The 17914-nt window shown below is 35.1% G+C and overlaps 1 protein-coding gene across 3 annotated transcripts in view; it reads left to right on the top strand.

The window, feature by feature from the left end:
* RSPH3 (radial spoke head 3) overlaps positions 1 to 17914 on the top strand; it is a 120950-nt gene that overhangs the window by 61962 nt on the left and 41074 nt on the right. For all 3 annotated transcript variants that reach the window (XM_074187951.1, XM_074187950.1, XM_074187949.1), the window contains 4 exons: positions 2415 to 2556; positions 8573 to 8718; positions 10463 to 10666; positions 12336 to 12498. In XM_074187951.1, coding sequence (XP_074044052.1) covers positions 2415 to 2556; positions 8573 to 8718; positions 10463 to 10666; positions 12336 to 12498 — 655 coding nt within the window. The remainder of the gene's footprint in view (positions 1 to 2414; positions 2557 to 8572; positions 8719 to 10462; positions 10667 to 12335; positions 12499 to 17914) is intronic.

The raw sequence follows: 17914 nt of genomic DNA, 5'->3' as shown, positions 1-17914 counted from the left end.
CCACCCCTCTGGTGGGCCGCCCCTCCGGCCCCGGGGAGCAGAGCCTTTCTGCTCTTTTCCAGGTTACCTTGAGTAGGAGAACTGCCTCACTGGGTCCCTCTGTGGGTTCTGTCTCTCAAAAATTTAGTTAAAGTCCTTAGTTTCGAAGATTTATGAGAGTGCCTAAGACACGATCTGCTCTTGTGGCCATCTTGGCTCTGCTCTGCACTACATCTTCTAATCTTAAATGATGGGCTTTTATATTTTTGTTATTGATTCATTTAGTAGTTGGTGATGTGAAGTGTAAACTGACATTTCTCCATCAGTACTTATTGAATAATAATAATTCTCACTTTCTGTGTTCAGTAATTTTAGATTTATCAAAAGCTAGTATACTTTGTGTCTTTGCTTTTTATTTTGGATTACATATTCTTTTACATTTAACTATTTTTTAAATCTAGAAAATAATAGTATTGGTAATTACCACTTATAAGACAAATACAAATATCTTATAATACAAAGATCTGACAGTGCAGGTCCTCTTCTCTCTTTTTTTCTTTACTAATCTTATGAACCTTTTGGTACTTTGATATTGCATTAAATCTATAAAAAATTTGAATAATTGTCAGTTTTATTATAAATTGCTTACAAGGTTATTAACCAAGAATGCTTGTATTAAATATAGAAGATGTATGTTTTAATTCTCCATGAGTCTCCAAATTTTAACTTTTATTTGAGGAATTATCATAACATAAAGAGGCTGTGTAAATTTTAGGAAATTTATTCAATGACTTGTAATCTCTACCTAGAAAATCTGGAGAAAATCACCAACTAATTGGCTATAACCAACTTTCCATAGAATCATAGGTTTAGAGCTAGAAAGAATCTTAGACAGTATTGAATTTAAAATTATTTTATAGACCAGAAAAGTAATACTTGGTGAAGTCCTGACATGTTTCACAGAGTGGGTGACAGAGTCTTTGTTCTAATCCCAGCTTTGACTGTGATATATGCTCTTAAGACATAAGCAGAAAAGAAAGAAGAAAAATAATTTTGTTAATATATTGAAGAAAACAACCTTTCAATAAGCAACTATCTCTCAACTGATTCTCCTGAATGTCCCCAGGAATTATCTATTGTTCTTTTTGAAGTTCCCCAATGTTCCCTGAAGATATAGCCAGTGTAGTTCTGATTCATCTAGAAAGTTAACTTCTTGCCTTTTAGAAAGGGTTATTAAAAATCCTGTTGCTGGCTTGACCATTGCCACCAAGGGGAAGTCCTCAAGAGCCTTCATCTTCATCATGCACCATCATTGTTTGAGTGACAACAGGACACACTGATGCCTTCTCTGACTAAAGTTATTCTCTTTTTTTCCCTGTACCTGTAACTACAGATTAGTCTTAAGGCTTCTTATTCAGAACTATAACAAGATTTTTTAAATTTTGTTTTACTTTTTACCTGGACCAATTAGCAGAAACTATAACCATATATTAAATGCCAGTTCATTTGGGCAGGAGAAGTAGGAGACAAAGACCCTAGGATCCCATATGGGGCTGGGAGGGAAGTCTACTGTAAAAGCAGCTGGAAGTTATGTGCACCCTGGTTGTTCCAGTCTAGTCATGGCTCTATTTCCATTATTGTTTAGCTTCAGAAAAATCCCTGTCAGAAGCTTTCAGCTTGAATATGTGGAGGACAAATGCTGATAGCTTTTCCAGTTAACACTTGGAGGGAATATTTTCTACAGAAAGAAAGAAAGAAAAAAAATCAATCTTTCTATGGCGTTAAATTGTGCCAGACTCTGCTAAGCACTCCACAATTACTATGTCATTTGATTCTCACAACAGCCCTGGAAGGAAAATGCTTTTCTCATTTTACTGATGAGGAAACTGGGGCAAACATGTTAATTGACTTTCCCAGGGTCACATAGCTAGCAATGAGAAAGAGAGAAAGAAAGAGAGAGATTCGTTAATAAGTGCTTAGGAAATTCCAGATGCTGAGAATACAAAACAAGTAAATAAGATAGTCCCTGTTTTCAAGGAACCTAATGGGTAAAAATAATAATACATAAAGGGAAGCTGCAATGGGAATGGGAGACCATATGCAGTGGCAAGACTGCAGCATGGGCTAGAAAGTAGAAAGAAGACCTGGAATCATTCCCACCCCCACCCCCAGCAAGATCAGGGAATATCTAGGACTTGATAAACGTTCTCATTTGCTCCCTCATTGGCTCTTAATTGTTTATATTTGAATATCAGGTCACTCAAATAAGTTTCTGTCTGTTAACAGACCTTTAGATGGGCACTGTGTTTTTAAGCATGCATTCTTTCCCATGAATACCATTTAGGCTTCCAATTTAATCAGTGAATGAAAGAAAGTGGGGAAAGAATCTAGCACCTATCATTTGCATTAATTTAATCCTCAGAAATATTTTACAGGCTTCTCAACCTGATCCTGTTGAGCTTCAAAGACAACAAGAAGCCAAGAGGAAAGCTCTCGCCAGAAAAAGAGCTAGAGAACATCTTCAACTAAGAAGTCCTGAACCTGTAGAAGGCAGAAAGCATGTTGAGGTCCAGACAGGTAAAAAAAAATCGAGTTTTTGTTTTATTTTTAGATTCTTTCCACTCAATTTATGTCAACCTGTTTATAATATTATTCATGTATTTCATATACAGACCAATTCTCTGTTCACTTAAAATTCATGTAAAGATAAATATTTGAGTATCTTAAGTGTGCAGAGAATTCTGTACTACTTGGTCAGAATAGGGAAGAAAAATTTTCCCATCTCTTTTCTATAGTCTGTTCTCAAACTGTTTCTGCATAGGCCCAAAGCGGGGGACAAAGCCATTCCTGTTCTTAACTCTCTACACTCTAGCATAAATCAGTTATTTTCTTCAACATATTTAAAAGTGCAACTATGTAGAATGGTATTCTAATTCTTTAATTTTGTTGTAGATATGAGTAGATGAAACCCTGGTACAAATCAAGCCTTCTCTTTTCACCTTGACCTCTTTGTCTCCTCTCTTTCCCCTTGTCTTTCTGGGAAAAACTGTTCAATCACTCCCAAGTAGTCCAGTAGACTTACTCAGAGCCTCTGACTTAAGAAGAGCAAAGAGTGGCGCATGAGCTAGATAGAACGAAAATGTCTCCAATGCTCAATTGAACATTTAAGGTAATAAGTAACAAAAGGAAGAATTACAGACATGTCACAAAGGCATAATATTTCAGTATATGGAAATTTATCTATCTAGACATCTCTTGGAACTCACTCTGACCCAAAGTAAAGCAACTAATTCTCTCTTGACTTGTTTTCAATTATAATTTAATTCTTCAAAGAAATAGAGGAGGTGAAAGAGAATATGGTATTCTGAACCTGTTTCTAATGAGCAAGAAGGAGCTTGTTGCCTAAGTAGAATTAAAGGGAATCTTAGAGGGGAAGAATTATAACAAAAGAAGGGAAAGCCAGCCATTAGCAAATGATGGAAAGAACCCTGCTCCATTTTAAAACTACAATAGAGGAAGGGAAATCCAGCCATAGCAAAGGGTGGGGAAACCTTAGGTTTTACAGAAGCATATTTTATCATGATCAGGAAAAGGAGAAATAAGGATGTGATGGCTAAAGATTTTAGAGTTGAAGTTTTTGAAATGAAAGTGAAGATTGGAGCAGAGCTAAGATGACAGAATAAAGGCAAGGACTTGCCTGCACTCTTGAATTCCCCTCCATACAACATTAAAATAATACCTCAAAACAAATTCTAGAGTAGCAGTACATGGCACCTACACAAAAATTGACCATGTATTAGAAAAATTATAAACCTCAAACCAAATGCTGAAAAGCAGAAATAGTAAATATATCTTTTTCAGATAATAATGCAGTAAAAGTATATTCTATAATGGGTCATGGAAACAGATTAAAAATTAATTGAAAATTAAAATAACCTAATTCTAAAGAATGAGTAAATCAAAGAACAAATCGTGGAAACTAATTTCATTCAAGAAAATGACAACAGAAAAACAACATATCAGAATTAATGATGTAACAAAAGTAATACTTGGGGAAATTGTATATCCCTAAATGCTTACATCAGTAAAATAGAGAAAAGACAGATCAATGAACTGGGCATGTAAAAAATGTAGAAAATGAAAAAATTAAAATTCCCCAATTAAACAGCAAATTGAAAATCCTGAAAATAAATTAAGTTGCCATTAAACTAGTAAACAAAACTCTTGTACCTGATTTTATGGAAAAAATAATAAATGAAAAAACTACCAGCAAATTTGTTTTTTATTTTACAAAGAAAGAAGGAAAACACAAATGAAAACAGTGAATTCACCACCAGTGAAGATGAAATTAAAGCAATCATTGGAGTTATTTTGTCCAATCATATACCAACAAATAAAACAATCTAAGTGAAATGGATAAATACTTTAAAAATATAAATTTCCCAGGTTAACAAAAGAGGAAAAAGAAATTGAATAAGCCATGTGAGCTCCTTAAGAAAAAATTCCCAGGACCAGAAGGGTTCACAAGTGAATTCTACCAAACATTTAACAAATAATTCCAGTAATATACAAAGATCCCAGCTTTTGGGACAAGAACTCATTATTTGACAGAAACTGCTGGGAAAACTGAAAAGTTAGTTTGGCAGAAACTAAGTATAAACTCACATCTCAAACTATATAAGATCAAAATGGGTACAAAATGCGTACAAACTATATAAGATCAAAATGGGTACACAAAAGGGTGACACCATAAGTATATCAGAGCACCATAGAATAGTTTACCTGTCAGTTTTGTGGGCTAAGGAATAATTTATAGCCAAACAAGAAAGAGCATTATGGGATGTAAAATGGATAATTTTGATTATATTAAATGAAAAGACTTTTGCATAAGCAAAACCAGTGTAACCATAATTGGAAGGTAGGCAGAAAACAGGAGTGGTGGGAGGGGGAAATGTAATTTATGGTAAGTTTCTCTGGTGAAGGACACATTTCTCAAATACTTCAAATTTATAAGAATATGAGTCATTCTTCAATTGATAAATGGTCAGAGGATATGAACTAGGCAGTTTCAGATGAAATCAAAACTGTTGATTGATATATGAAGAAATGTTTTAAATCACTTGATTAAAGAAATGCAAATTAAAACAAGTCTGAGATGCCATCTCACACCTATCAGATTGGCTACTGTGATAGAAAAGAAAAATAACAAATGTTGCAAAAGTTGTGAAAAAATGTGGACACTAATGCACTATTAGAGGCATTGTGAACTAATCTAACCATTCTGGAGAGCAGTTTGGAACTATGCTCAAAGATCTATAAAATTGTGCATACACTGTGATCCAATAATAGTGCTACTGAGTCTGTATCCCAAAGAGAACGAAAAGAAAAAAACGGAAAAGGAACTTTATGTATAAAAGTATTGCAGTTTTTTTGTGTTGGCAAAGAATTGGAAATTGAGACAGTGACCATCAAATGACTCAAGTTGTTGTATATGATTGTGATGTGATGCTTTTTTTAAAAAAAAAAATGTATCTATCTAAGGCAATGGGATTAAGTAACTTGTCCAAGTTCACATCACTAGGCAATAATTAAGTGTCTGAGGCTGGATTTGAACTCAGGTCCTCCTGACTCCAGGGCCGGTGCTCTATCCACTGCACCACCTAGCTGCCCTACAATAGTGTGACAAATAGTCTGCTTTCAGTAAAACCTGAAAAGACTTACTTGAACTGATGCAAAGTAAAGTGAGAATCAGGAGAACACAATAACAGCAATAATTTTATGATGATCAACTGTGAATAACTTAGTTATTTTCAGCAGTACAATGATCTAAGACAGTTCCAAAGGTCTCATGAGGAAAAATGTCATCTACCTCCAGCAAAGAAACTGATGGAGTATGAATGCAGATTAAATCATGCTGGGTTTTTTTTTTTTTGGAGGTATGGGTTGTTTTTGTTGGAGTGGGGTTTTTTTTGGTATTTTCTTCTACAACATCACTAATATGGAGATAATGTTTTACATGACTGATCATATATATCTATTTCAGATTGTTTACTTTTTCAGTGAATAGAGAGGGAAAGGATTTGGCACTCAAATTTTAAAAACAAATGTTATACATTTTCATATGTAATTGGAACAAAAGTAAGATAGAGTTATTTAAGAATTCTATTTTTTCTTCTGTTAATCTGGGCAATTTATATTTTTGTAGATATTTTTTCATTTCATTTAGGTTGTCTGATTTGTTGACTTATGATTGGGCAAAATAACTCCTAATAATTTCTTTATTTTCATCATCTTTGGTGGTGAATTCACCCTTTTCATTTTTGTTTTTCTTCGTTTTAAGATAAAAAACAAAAAAAACCCAATAAAATAAAAAACAAATTTACCAGTTGTTTATCTATTTCATTGTTTTTTTCCATAAAACCAGGTTCTAGTTTTACTTGCTTTTTTAATGGTTTTCTTACTTTCAGTTTTATTAATCTCTCTTTTAATTTTTAGGATTTTCAATTTGATATTTAATTGGGGATTTTTAATTTTTTTCTTTATTTTCTTCTCTATTTCTTTGCTTTTTCCTCTATTTTATTGAAGTAAACATTTAGAGATATAAAATTTCCCCTAAGTACTGCTTTGACCACATCCTATTAGTTTTGGTGTGTTGTGTCTCATTGTTGTCATTCTTTGAAATGAAATTGACTGTTTCTGTGATTTGTTCTTTGACCTGCTCATTCTTTAGGATTAGGTTATTTAATTTCCAATTATTTTTATTCTGTTTCCATGGCTCTTTATTGAATGTAATTTCACTGCTCTGAAAAGGATGTATATATTATTAATGCTTTTCTGCATTTGGTTTGAGGTTTGCTTTTCTGGATTTAGTTTGAAATTTTTAATGTTCTAGTATTTGGTAAGCTTTCTGATAAATAATAAAAAATATAATTAAAAACAATGTCCTCAGTTTTTAAAAGATGCATTTTTTTAAAAAGTAGGAAGTGGGAGGTTCTTTCAGCAAAGAAAACTGTCTAATGAGAGCTCCCTCAGTAAAAAAAGAACAAGATAAATTGATGAAAATCAACAACATGGAGAAAGTAGTGAATATTTTGGATACAAGCAGAGAATATAAGAGAAATAAACTTTGCATTCTGGAAGACATATCAAAAGTAACAGAATATACAGCAAAATGGAAAAAATTTTAGACCTTTATAATCAGAAGATGCCACCTAAAGCATATAGCTTAGAAAGCTAATTTAGATTAGCTAAAGGGGCATCTATATGGCACATTGGATAGAGCACTGACCCAGGAGTCAGAAAGATCTGAGTTCAAATCCGACCTTAAACACTTCATAATTGCCTAGCTTTGTGATCTTGGGCAAGTCACTTAACCCCATTGCCTAAAATAAAAAAAGAGAAAGAAAAAAAGCACAGAACAGTTTTTTCAGGAAATTACACAAGATCATTTCAAAATATCTTTTTAGAATTATAGAACAATTAATGTTTAATTCTATAATCCCTTCAATTCTCCTTTGACTCTTCCCAGTAGATTCTCTTTCTTAAATTTTATCTACTGTACCAAAACTTAAGATACAATCATGTATTTCCAGGAACAGAAGAGAATCTCAGATTAATTATGCTCACAAGGAGTATAATTCATTGTAATTTATTGCTGTAACACAGAATATGTTACATGTGATAAAGATAACCCAGTACCTTTTGTTCTGAATCTTGGATGTCCATGTCATATGTGAAAGGAGTTGACCAGTTCTACCAGAACTGTAACTTGACTTGAAATTGTCCTGGACACTGGACCTTTCACTGTTTTCTGTCAAAGACTTAACCAAATAATCTCATGCTTTCTACAAATGCATCTTTATAGAGTAAGCAGAGCCCCAGGTACCTTTTAACACACCAATCCTGAGTGATATCATTCTTTTGTCGTCAATAGCTCTATCTCTGATTCATCAACCCCTGAATGTTTGTCTATACCCTCCACTTCTCTACCTCAGAGTCCAGGTCTGTATCACATAGCCCAAAAATCAGAGAATAAGACTCAGTGGAATTACAGCACCTATGTTCTTAGAATTTTGCCAGGATAATTTATTATTTCTTCCTGTGAAAGCTATGTTCTAGGAATTATTCACATTATGAAAACTATATTCCAGAATGAACCATTGATTTCTCTTAAGTTCAGAATTGATCAAATATATCTATGTAGGGGCCAGGGAGAAAAGAGAACATCAGATAGCTTAATGTGTGACATTCCTTAAAGTTTCAAAAATGTTTCATAATTCTTTATATACTTGTTCTTCATTCCTGTATGCTTATTTGGCTTCTTTTGCATTCCTAGGTAAATATTTGCCTCTCACCACTATGATTGTTAACTGTCTGATACTGTATCCTACCTTACTGCAACCCCTTTACGGTACTCAGCACATACACTTTCATATAAATCATAAACTAAGTATGTTGTACCTTAGAAATCAGATCTCACCTATGATTATTTTGACTTTAAGGATCATATTCTTTCTTATTCATTAAAATTTGAAATACCATGTAATGTTAGAGTGTGCCCCAAACCTAACAATGTTGTGGCCTCTCTTCTTAGAGCTCTATCTGGAAGAGCTTGCTGACCGCATAATAGAAGTAGATGTGGAATGCCAAACGGATGCATTTCTGGACAAACCCCCAACACCGCTCTTCATCCCAGCCAAAACTGGCAAAGATGTGGCCACACAGATACTAGATGGAGAGGTATGGTCAGCTCATCCAGCTTCAGTCATGGGGACATTGAGATTGAGTATGAGTTTGTTAATCACAAGCATGTAGGTAGAGCCAAGCATTGTATGTGGAATATAGAGAAAACCAAAAACATTCCTGCCTTCCAGGGCTTTACAGGGAGTGTGCAAATAAATAATGAACACATGCAAGATATATAGAGAGTATCTAGAAGGTGAAACACCCTTCAGGAGGTGACATTTGAGTAATGTCTTGAAAGAAGCCAGAAGTTTTAAGAATTGGTGATTGGGGGGGAGAACACTCCAGGAATAGAGATAGCCAGTGCAAAGGTACAGAGATGATAAATATTAGCTGGCATCTTTTTTGGAACTTTAAAAGTTTCAAAGTGCTTTTTATAATCTCATTTTATCCTCACAATAACCCTGTGAGAAAGGTGATGTTATTATCCCCATTTTACAGATGAGAAAACTGAGGCAGAAAAAGAAGAAGTGACTTGCCCAAAGTCTCCCAAATAGTAAATGTTTGAGGCAGGATTTGAACTCAGGTCTTCTTGACCCCAAGTCCAACACTCTCTACTGTGCCTCCTACCTGCCTCATTGGCCACGTCCAAAAATGTAAGTCTAGCTGGGAGATGGAATGTCTGTGAGGAATTGTAAGTAGGTCAGTGTAGCCAGATCATAAAAATCCAAGGAAGAAAGCCAAGTGTAAGGAGACTGGAAAATGAGCTCAGGGCCAATGTGCCAGGTGTCAACTTAGGACTGTATGTGATCCTGGTGCTAATAAATGAACACCAGGGTACTCACCAGAGAAAGGGGTGCCAGCATCAGTCAGGCCTACACTTGAGAAAAATTGAATGAAAGGAGTTGAGATGAGAGGCTGCCTGCAGACCCCACTGACTGGCAGGATGGTGTGCCTTTGACAGGAAAGAGGGAAGTCTGGAGGTGAGTGTAGACACTTTACAAACAGTGGTTCTTATAACAAAAAGTACAATAAGCTGGATTTCTCTCCTCAGATTTTCTAGAGCTGTTTGATCCATAATATGACTGCCACTACCATGCTTTTGATTTAGCTTTGATGACATTTACAATCTAAATTTTTTTTTAGTTTTTGCAAGGCAATGGGGTTAAGTGACTTGCCCAAAGCCACATAGCTAGGTAATTATTAAGTGTCTGAGGCCAGCTTTGAACTCAGGTACTCCTGACTCCAGGGCCGGTGCTCTATCCACTGTGCCACCTAGCTGCCCCCTAAATTTTCAAAAATGTTCTTAGCTTGATTTTCTTTTTCTTTAGTGAGGTGGTCTAGTACTAAATGAGGAAGGACATTCTGTACTAAATATGCAAGTGAAGCCAGATTTGCAATTAGAGTAATTCAGTATAGTTTAAGAAGGATCTCAAGGTAATTTTAGTTTTTACATTCTTTTGCAATGAATAAATATGCTGACTTAGAGGAAGTTGAATGCAGCAGAAAGAAACCCCAAACAACTATTAATAAAATAGGAGAAGTGATGCTATAGGCATACAGAGGAAGAGATTAGTAAGCCAACCACTTGTGTATCTGCTACTAGATATTGCTGAGATCTTTTCAACCCTGCTAATAGTAAGAGGTGAGAATCTTTCAGGGAGAACAATATTAAAACAAGGATATTTTCCCTTGAAATACATGATTAGATATCTGCAAATATCTACAAATAAGATACTATTCTACTATATAACGATTGGAACTTTCAAAGCTAATAACTAATTTCTTTTGGGTTCCCAAGCTGTTTAACTTTGACATTGAAGTCAAACCAATGTTAGAAGTTTTGGTGGGCAAGACCATTGAACAATCTTTGCTCGAAGTCATGGAGGAAGAAGAATTGGCCGAACTAGAGATCCAACAGCAGCAGTTTGAAGAAATACGGAATTTGGAACTTGCAGAAGTACAGCGACTTGAAGAGCAAGAGAGGCGCCACCAGAAAGAGAAGGTATAGCAGCGTTAAGTTCTCCCTGTGTTGTTGCTGCTTACTACTGGTGTGCATTAAATTACTTTGGGATTCCAGTATTAACTGGAAATATTTGAAGACTGGTGGGAAAAAAAAAAGACTCTGAATACTTAACTGGGCAGCTCACTCCTCTGTAGTTAGATCATAGTGCCCTTTGTGAACTGTATATAAAAGGATTTCTTCATTAGGGTTTCTGAATTGAGTTCTATATAGTTCTAACTTGGATCCCCAAAAAAGAAAATCCAAGACATTGAATCCATAACAATGTCTTTTTTTAATCAATGCTTCAGTGGATATTCTGAAGCAGTAGGAAGTATGTCATAATCAAATACTGAGCCATATTCTATAAATAGTCGTTTTTCAGATATTATTTATAAAATAATTTATTTCTTAAAAAGTCTGTGTTTGGTATAACTTGAACTTATTTAATGTTATTTGTTAGATACTTAAATGAATCTATAACATACTAACATATACTCCTACTGGTTAAGGTGCTTTGGTTAAAATACACTTGGTTAGCTTCATTACCTCTTTCAGACCAGAAACTATGCTTACTTCACAAGTGCACTAATTCAATAATTTATTTAATAATTTTCTAGAACTATTTTACTGAATCATTGTGTATATTGTCGAGGAACTCAACATTCAAGTAAAAATCCTGGTCATAAGCCTTAAAATAATGCAGGGATAGAGAACAGAACATATTTCCATCTTTGATTATTTGTGCCATGTTTCTCATATTCCTTATATCTTTTTTTTTTTAGGTTTGTTTTTTTTTTTTTTTTGCACTGCGAATGGGGTTAAGTGGCTTGCCCAAGGCCACACAGCTAGGTGATTATTAAGTGTCTGAGGCCGAATTTGAACTCAGGTACTCCTGACTCCAGGGCTGGTGCTCTATCCACTGCTCCACCTAGCCGCCCCCATATGCTTTATATCTTTGTAGGATATGTATACAGAAAGCATGTTGTGAAGACTATTTTACTATCATCATTGAATTTAAGATGTAGGACATACTCATGTTCTAGAAATAGAGATACATGAAGCAGCACTTCAAGAAACTAATAGTTCTGTTTCTTTAGTCTTTGTTATAACTAGAAAATGGAAATGGAGTAGAATGAGACCTTTTCCCCCTTTGCTGAATAAAGTTTTCCAGTGTTTTCCCCTGTTGCAAAAGGAAGAATAATATTCAATATCCTTGGATGCTGCATAGATAATAAGTCTCATTTTATAATTTTATGTAATGAAATAAAGATTTACCAAATTCCATACATAATAACTTGAAGAAGAAATAAGAACATACAACAAGCAAATATTCTACTTTCTATTTTGATAAAACTGGGACTTCGGGGTGGCTAGGTGGAGCAGTGGATAGAGCACCGGCCCTGGAGTCAGGAGTACCTGAGTTCAAATCTGGCCTCAGACACTTAATAATCACCTAGCTGTGTGGCCTTGGGCAAGCCACTTAACCCCATTTGCCTTGCAAAAAAAAAAAAAAAAACTGGGACTTCAACAACTTCAGTGCATTCCCTTCACCAGGTTCTATGTTTGTACAGCAATAAAAGTGGAAAAATCAGTGATGATAGTCTTGTTAGTATACTTTGAAACACAATATAAATGCAAGTTTTCAACACTATTTTTATTCTTTTGGCAGGAACGTCGAAGAGACCAACAACTTAAAGTAGTACAAAAACAGAAAGAGACTTCACAGAAAATTGCAGCCCGAGCATATGCTAAGATTTACCTGGCTGACCTCCTGCCATCTGCCTTTAACAATCTCAGGGATAATGGTTACTTCTATGATCCTATAGAAAGAGGTTTGTTGCAGCTCTGCATTTTTGATATGTTAGCTCCCAAGTAGCACTAGTTTTCAATAATATTATTAACATTTGTTATAGTACTCTTGGCATATAAATTATTTTCATTTTTATACCCTTTTCATTTTGAAAAAAAGGAATTTTTAGCTGACCTTGATGAATCATTGTTGATTTTTTGCAAATGTTGTTTCTTCATATTTGTATTCTTAGCCTTTTTTAGCACAGTGATTAACATAAAGTAAGCTTTGAATAAATGTTTTTTCATTCATATTATTTCTCAAAGGGAAAAGTTAACTATCCAATAGCTATTCCTTTGATGCCATTTCCTCATGACTCATTTTAGGATTATGTTTTATTTCTCCTCGATTCCCTTCACCCTTCAATGTCTCTTTCTGCATTAACTCCATCTTTGATCTGCCCACTCACTCAGGTGACCTCCTCTTTAAAAAAGAATGTCAGAAGGGACTTTAGAAGCCATCAGGTCCTGAATAACAGTCTCTTCTACAATAGACTCATTCTGTGTACTTGGTCTTGCAGCTTTGTATTAGAGTCATGGTGTCCAGAGAACTCATGACCTCCAGAGAACTCATGACCTCCAGAGCCATGTCCACCCTGCTTTAGAGGGTTTTTGTTATGTCCTCAAGTTTAAGGTTGAGTCTCTGCAGCTTGCACACATTGTTCCTACTTCTGTCCTTTGGGACCAAACAGAAGTAGTGTGTTCTTTTTGCCATAAGATGGGCCTTAAGATATTTGAAGGTAGCTACTGTGTCCTGACTAAGCATTCTGGTCTCCAGGCTGACCATCCTCCCTCTCTTTAAAGATATGGCATGATATCAAGTTCCTTCACCTTCCTTGTCATTCCCTGTTTTAATTGTGGCCAGCTTATCAATATTCTTCAAAAAATGGGTTGCCTAAACTTAATATTCCAGATATGATATGATCAGGACAGAGTACAGGGAGATTATACCTTGTTTCCCCATGTATAAGATCCTGCCATGTATAAGATGCATCTTAATTTGGGGGAGAAAAATGTATTACATAAAGTTATTGAACTCAACTTTTCATCATAAAATTCATACAATTCCTCATCACTATCAAAACTCCCATCCATTAGCTCGCCCTCATCTGTGTTTGATAACAAATCACTGTCTTAGGAGAGGCTCTGACCACTCTTCTGTCTGTGCTCTGGTTTGTGGTTGACCATAAGCACTCCCTGGGCAAGTCTGGCGCATGGATACATGTTCAATCCATTCTGTTTCATGAACCTGAAACACTAATTGTGTCTCCTTGGAAATCAGTCACTTTTTCATCAGCATTTCTTCTGGCCTCCTGCTGAACCATCTTTGTGAACACAGGAATTCCAATTGCCCTTTGCTCTTCAATCCATCTCTTCAGTTCTTTCTCTAACTCAGGCCATATGGCTGACTTGCCTCTCATGGCCTTCTTCTGCCATGGTGTTTCCAGTCAGGTTTCTTCTTCCCATAGACAATCTCAGATTGCTTTCTCAGTTGGAGGAGGACCAAACTGACATTCAACAACATGATTTCCATTCACTTTTGCAAACTGTGATCCAGCATTGTACAAAAATCATTTCTGAGCCATTTCTGGGTAGAATATGATAAAATGTCACCTAATATACCAGTAACAAATGCGAAACAATGAGCACAAAGACAGCAAGTGCAAAAAAGCAGGAAATTAAAGTGAAAAAATCTATAACAATTAGTGCAAGAACAAGTGTGGAAAAAGCAGAAAATGCAATTAAAAAATCTACAACCACTGTATAAGACACTCCCAGTTTTCAGATCACAGATTTTTTGAAAAAAAGGTGCATCATATACATGGGGAAAAATGATAATTTCCTTAGTCCTGCATCTTATGCCTCTCTCAAAGCATATTTTTTAACTTCCATTGTACACAAGTTATATTGTGCTTGTATGTCCAGATCTGTATGCCCAGATCTTTTATATACTGATGTATAGTTATTTATTAATCCTCATTCTGTCATCCACTGAATTAATTATTCTTCCCAGTTTTGACTTATCTGAAAATACATAGAAATGTGAAGGGTAGTGTGTTGATGCTAAGACATTACTAGTCCAAATTAATTGGATCATGATATGTCAAGAAAAATAAAGTGAAATAAAGCTAGTAAGGTATATGGAAGCCACCATGTAAAGGTAAATGGTAGAATCCTAAGTTTGTATTTTATCCTTGAGAGCATTGCAATTCTAGGTGTTTTCAACAGGAGAATGAAATAATCAGACCTGGACTTTAGAAAAATGATTTTAACTGTTGCATGAAGAATACGTTAGAGAGAATAAAGATTAGAAGAAGGCAGAGGTTTAACTGAAAGGATATAAAGGATTTTATGAACTGGAATGGAGGGAAGGAGAAGGGTACAAAAGATGTGGTGGAAGTGGAAGTGACAGCACATGACAACTAACTGGATATAGAAAATGAGAAAGAGGGAAGAGGTCAAATATGACCTCTCTCAAATGTAGAGAGAGGAGGCTAAGGAAGTTGTTGAGAAATATTTCCACATTAACTGGTCAGTAGATTAGATAGAGGGTGCTTAAAAGGAAAACAAAAAAAAAGGCATCTCTCTGAAACTAAGGGAGAAGAGAATATCCAAGATTAGAAAGCGATGAAAGGGCAAAAAGTTGCTCAGAGAGGATGACTACTGAAAAGGGCCACTAGATTTGATAAAGATGCAATTATTGCTAATATATGAAAGTAGATTCAATATGATGTTTGAGTGTCAAAGCCCATTTGCAAGGGATTGAAGAATCAGTAGGTAAGGAAGACATAAATGGTTTTCTTAAGAAGTATAAGAAATCTTTTTTAATCCTGATTCTATGTATTATTAGCTATTCCTGCTAGCTTTGAATTTTTCAATTCATTTTTGATTTAAAAAACTGAACCCCAACAGAAAAAGGACAGAACCTTGAAAGCCAAATATAGATATAATTCAGGACATCCTATTTAAAGAAATATTGGACTACCTTTTGATTAATAACTTAAGTCGTGTAGGTTTCCTGTTGTTTTGTTTTCTTTTTATGATGGAAGAGATAAATTTACCCTCCCCTCTGATTTTTCAGAAAATTCAAATTTCATTTGAGTAGTTCATGATTCCTCAAAGTATCATGCATCTGCTTTGTCCATTGCTGGGACAAGAACCTGAGTTCTTTTATTCTTGCTACAATGCTTCCTATTCAGCCTCTAATTATACAACTTATAAAAAACAATTACAGAATATTTGTCCGTTATGAGATGCCACTGCAATAAGAATGCAGTTAACCCTCAGCTTCATATATGGAAGATTTCTTTAGGCTCTAAAGGGTTAGGGAGATGTGGATATTTGTCTTTCTGTTCAAGATAACAGAGCTGTTCCATCTTCAGTCAGCTTTTTTTTTTCTTATTACAGTGTCTGTGTCTTGTGGGTTCTTTCTTCAACCATGGGTGCCAGTGTTTCTAGCCTTTTTCTTCTTTTCACTTCATTTCCTTTTTTTCTCTTCTGTTAATTCTCCCACATTTCTCAACTTTCAGGGAAAAGAAGAGCAAAAGCTTTCTTTCTAATTGGTGAGCTTATCATTTATACCATTTATAAATTATAAGATAAACTGTTTAGTTCTTTGATTTTACTTGTTTTCTATCCAGGACCTACTTTGCTACCAAAAATTTCTGCCATCAATCCTCCCTCTCCCCCTCCCACCCCCAAATCCCATGCCAATTATCATTCCCATGACCTCTTCAGGATTCAGAGCTGGTTTAGAGTGCCAGAAGACTGGTCTTCCTGATAATTCAGGTTTTAATATGATCAAATAGCTTTTAAGTCAAACCAAATTCTTAACTATGTCATTTCTCCCTTGCCAAGCACTCTGCTGTTACTCCAGAAAAGCATAACAAATTACATCAGTGACATAAATCTGTAGGGAAGGAATCTTTGTACTTCCTATTTATCATTACCAAGTCATGTCCTAACTCCATTCTTTGGGCCAGTTTCCTTTTCTATAAATTGGGAGAGACCTGACTTGGGTGGTCTGGAACATCCCTTCTAGCTCTGCCAGTCTTGATTCTGTGGTCTTGTTTTAAAACAAAAGTGAACCAGCTATTGACTGGGTCAATGTTACTGTTTCCAAGACTTGCCTTTTTTTTTAAAACCACCACTTTCTAAAGGCTAGTTGGATAGGTACCATATGTACCTCAAGCTCAGAAAAACTCTCCCCTTTCAGTTTATCTGGACAATAAGAAATTAGTCTAATAAATTATATCCTTTCATTTCCTTTCTTTCCCAGTTAGCAGTTCTGCCTATTTGGCTGACAAGTCTAAGAGGACAAAATCACGGTGATTTCTTAGTCATACACACACACACAAATCATAGTCTTAGAGTGTGAAAGAACCTTTCATAACCACCTAGTTCATTGTCTTGTTACCATCCTTGGAAAAAATAACCCTTTCTGTTTTTGTTGGTTTTATGTTTTTTAACCATTTAAAGTAGCATTCTTTTGAGTGAGATAAAGGATGGGGAATTGGTTGCTGGGAAATGACAGATTTTTTTTTAAAGAACCAACAAAACACTTTTAAAAAAGAAAAACATATCCTAGAGCATACATTTTTTTAAATGAGTTTTATTATGCAGAGAAATATGTACAGCAATGTGAGAGGCAGGTAGGATTTGAAAAAAAAATAAAACCAGTCTTATCTTTCTTGTTGTCTATTTTCTGAATTATAAATGTTAAGAATAGGGCAGCTTAGCAACTCAGTGGATAGAAATGGAGTCTAGAAGACCTCAGTTCAAATCTGGCTTCAGACACTTTCTAGCTATGTCTCTTATTCCTGTTTGCCTCATTTTCCTTATCTGTAAAGTGAACTAGATAAGGAAATGGCAAACCCCTCCAGTATCTTTGCCAAGAAAACCACAAATGGGATCATGAAGAGTTGAATGCAACTGAAAAACAACTGAACAATAACAACAAAATAAGAATATTGAAAATAGATCAGGGCTTCTTAATCAGGGTGCATAGAACCCACATTTCAGGGGGTCAATGAACATGGACTGTTAGCTTTTTTTAAATCTGTTTTATTTCTTTAAGCTTATGTATACATTTTAGAATGTTATTCTTTTTTTTTTAAGTTTTCACAAGGCACACAGCTAGGTAATTATAGAATGTTATTCTGAGAAGAGGTCTATAGACTTTGCCAGCCTGCTAGAGAGATGTATGACACAAAAAAGATTTAAGAACCCCGGGATTAGATATTTCTTAAAGATCTCTGACAGCTCTAAAATTTTGTATTTGAGGAAGTTTTGATTTGGTTTTTTTTGGGGGGATGATATAAGGCAGCAAGTATTTGTTCTATCTTTAGCTTAACCTTACTGTTTTAAGGAAACTTCCATTATCATAGGTGAGTATAATAA

The sequence above is a fragment of the Macrotis lagotis genome, chromosome 5 (assembly GCF_037893015.1).
Source record: "Macrotis lagotis isolate mMagLag1 chromosome 5, bilby.v1.9.chrom.fasta, whole genome shotgun sequence".
In the NCBI taxonomy this organism is placed as follows: domain Eukaryota; kingdom Metazoa; phylum Chordata; class Mammalia; order Peramelemorphia; family Peramelidae; genus Macrotis; species Macrotis lagotis.
Note: the sequence above shows the minus strand (reverse complement) of the source record. Positions and strands in the feature narration are given on the sequence as shown.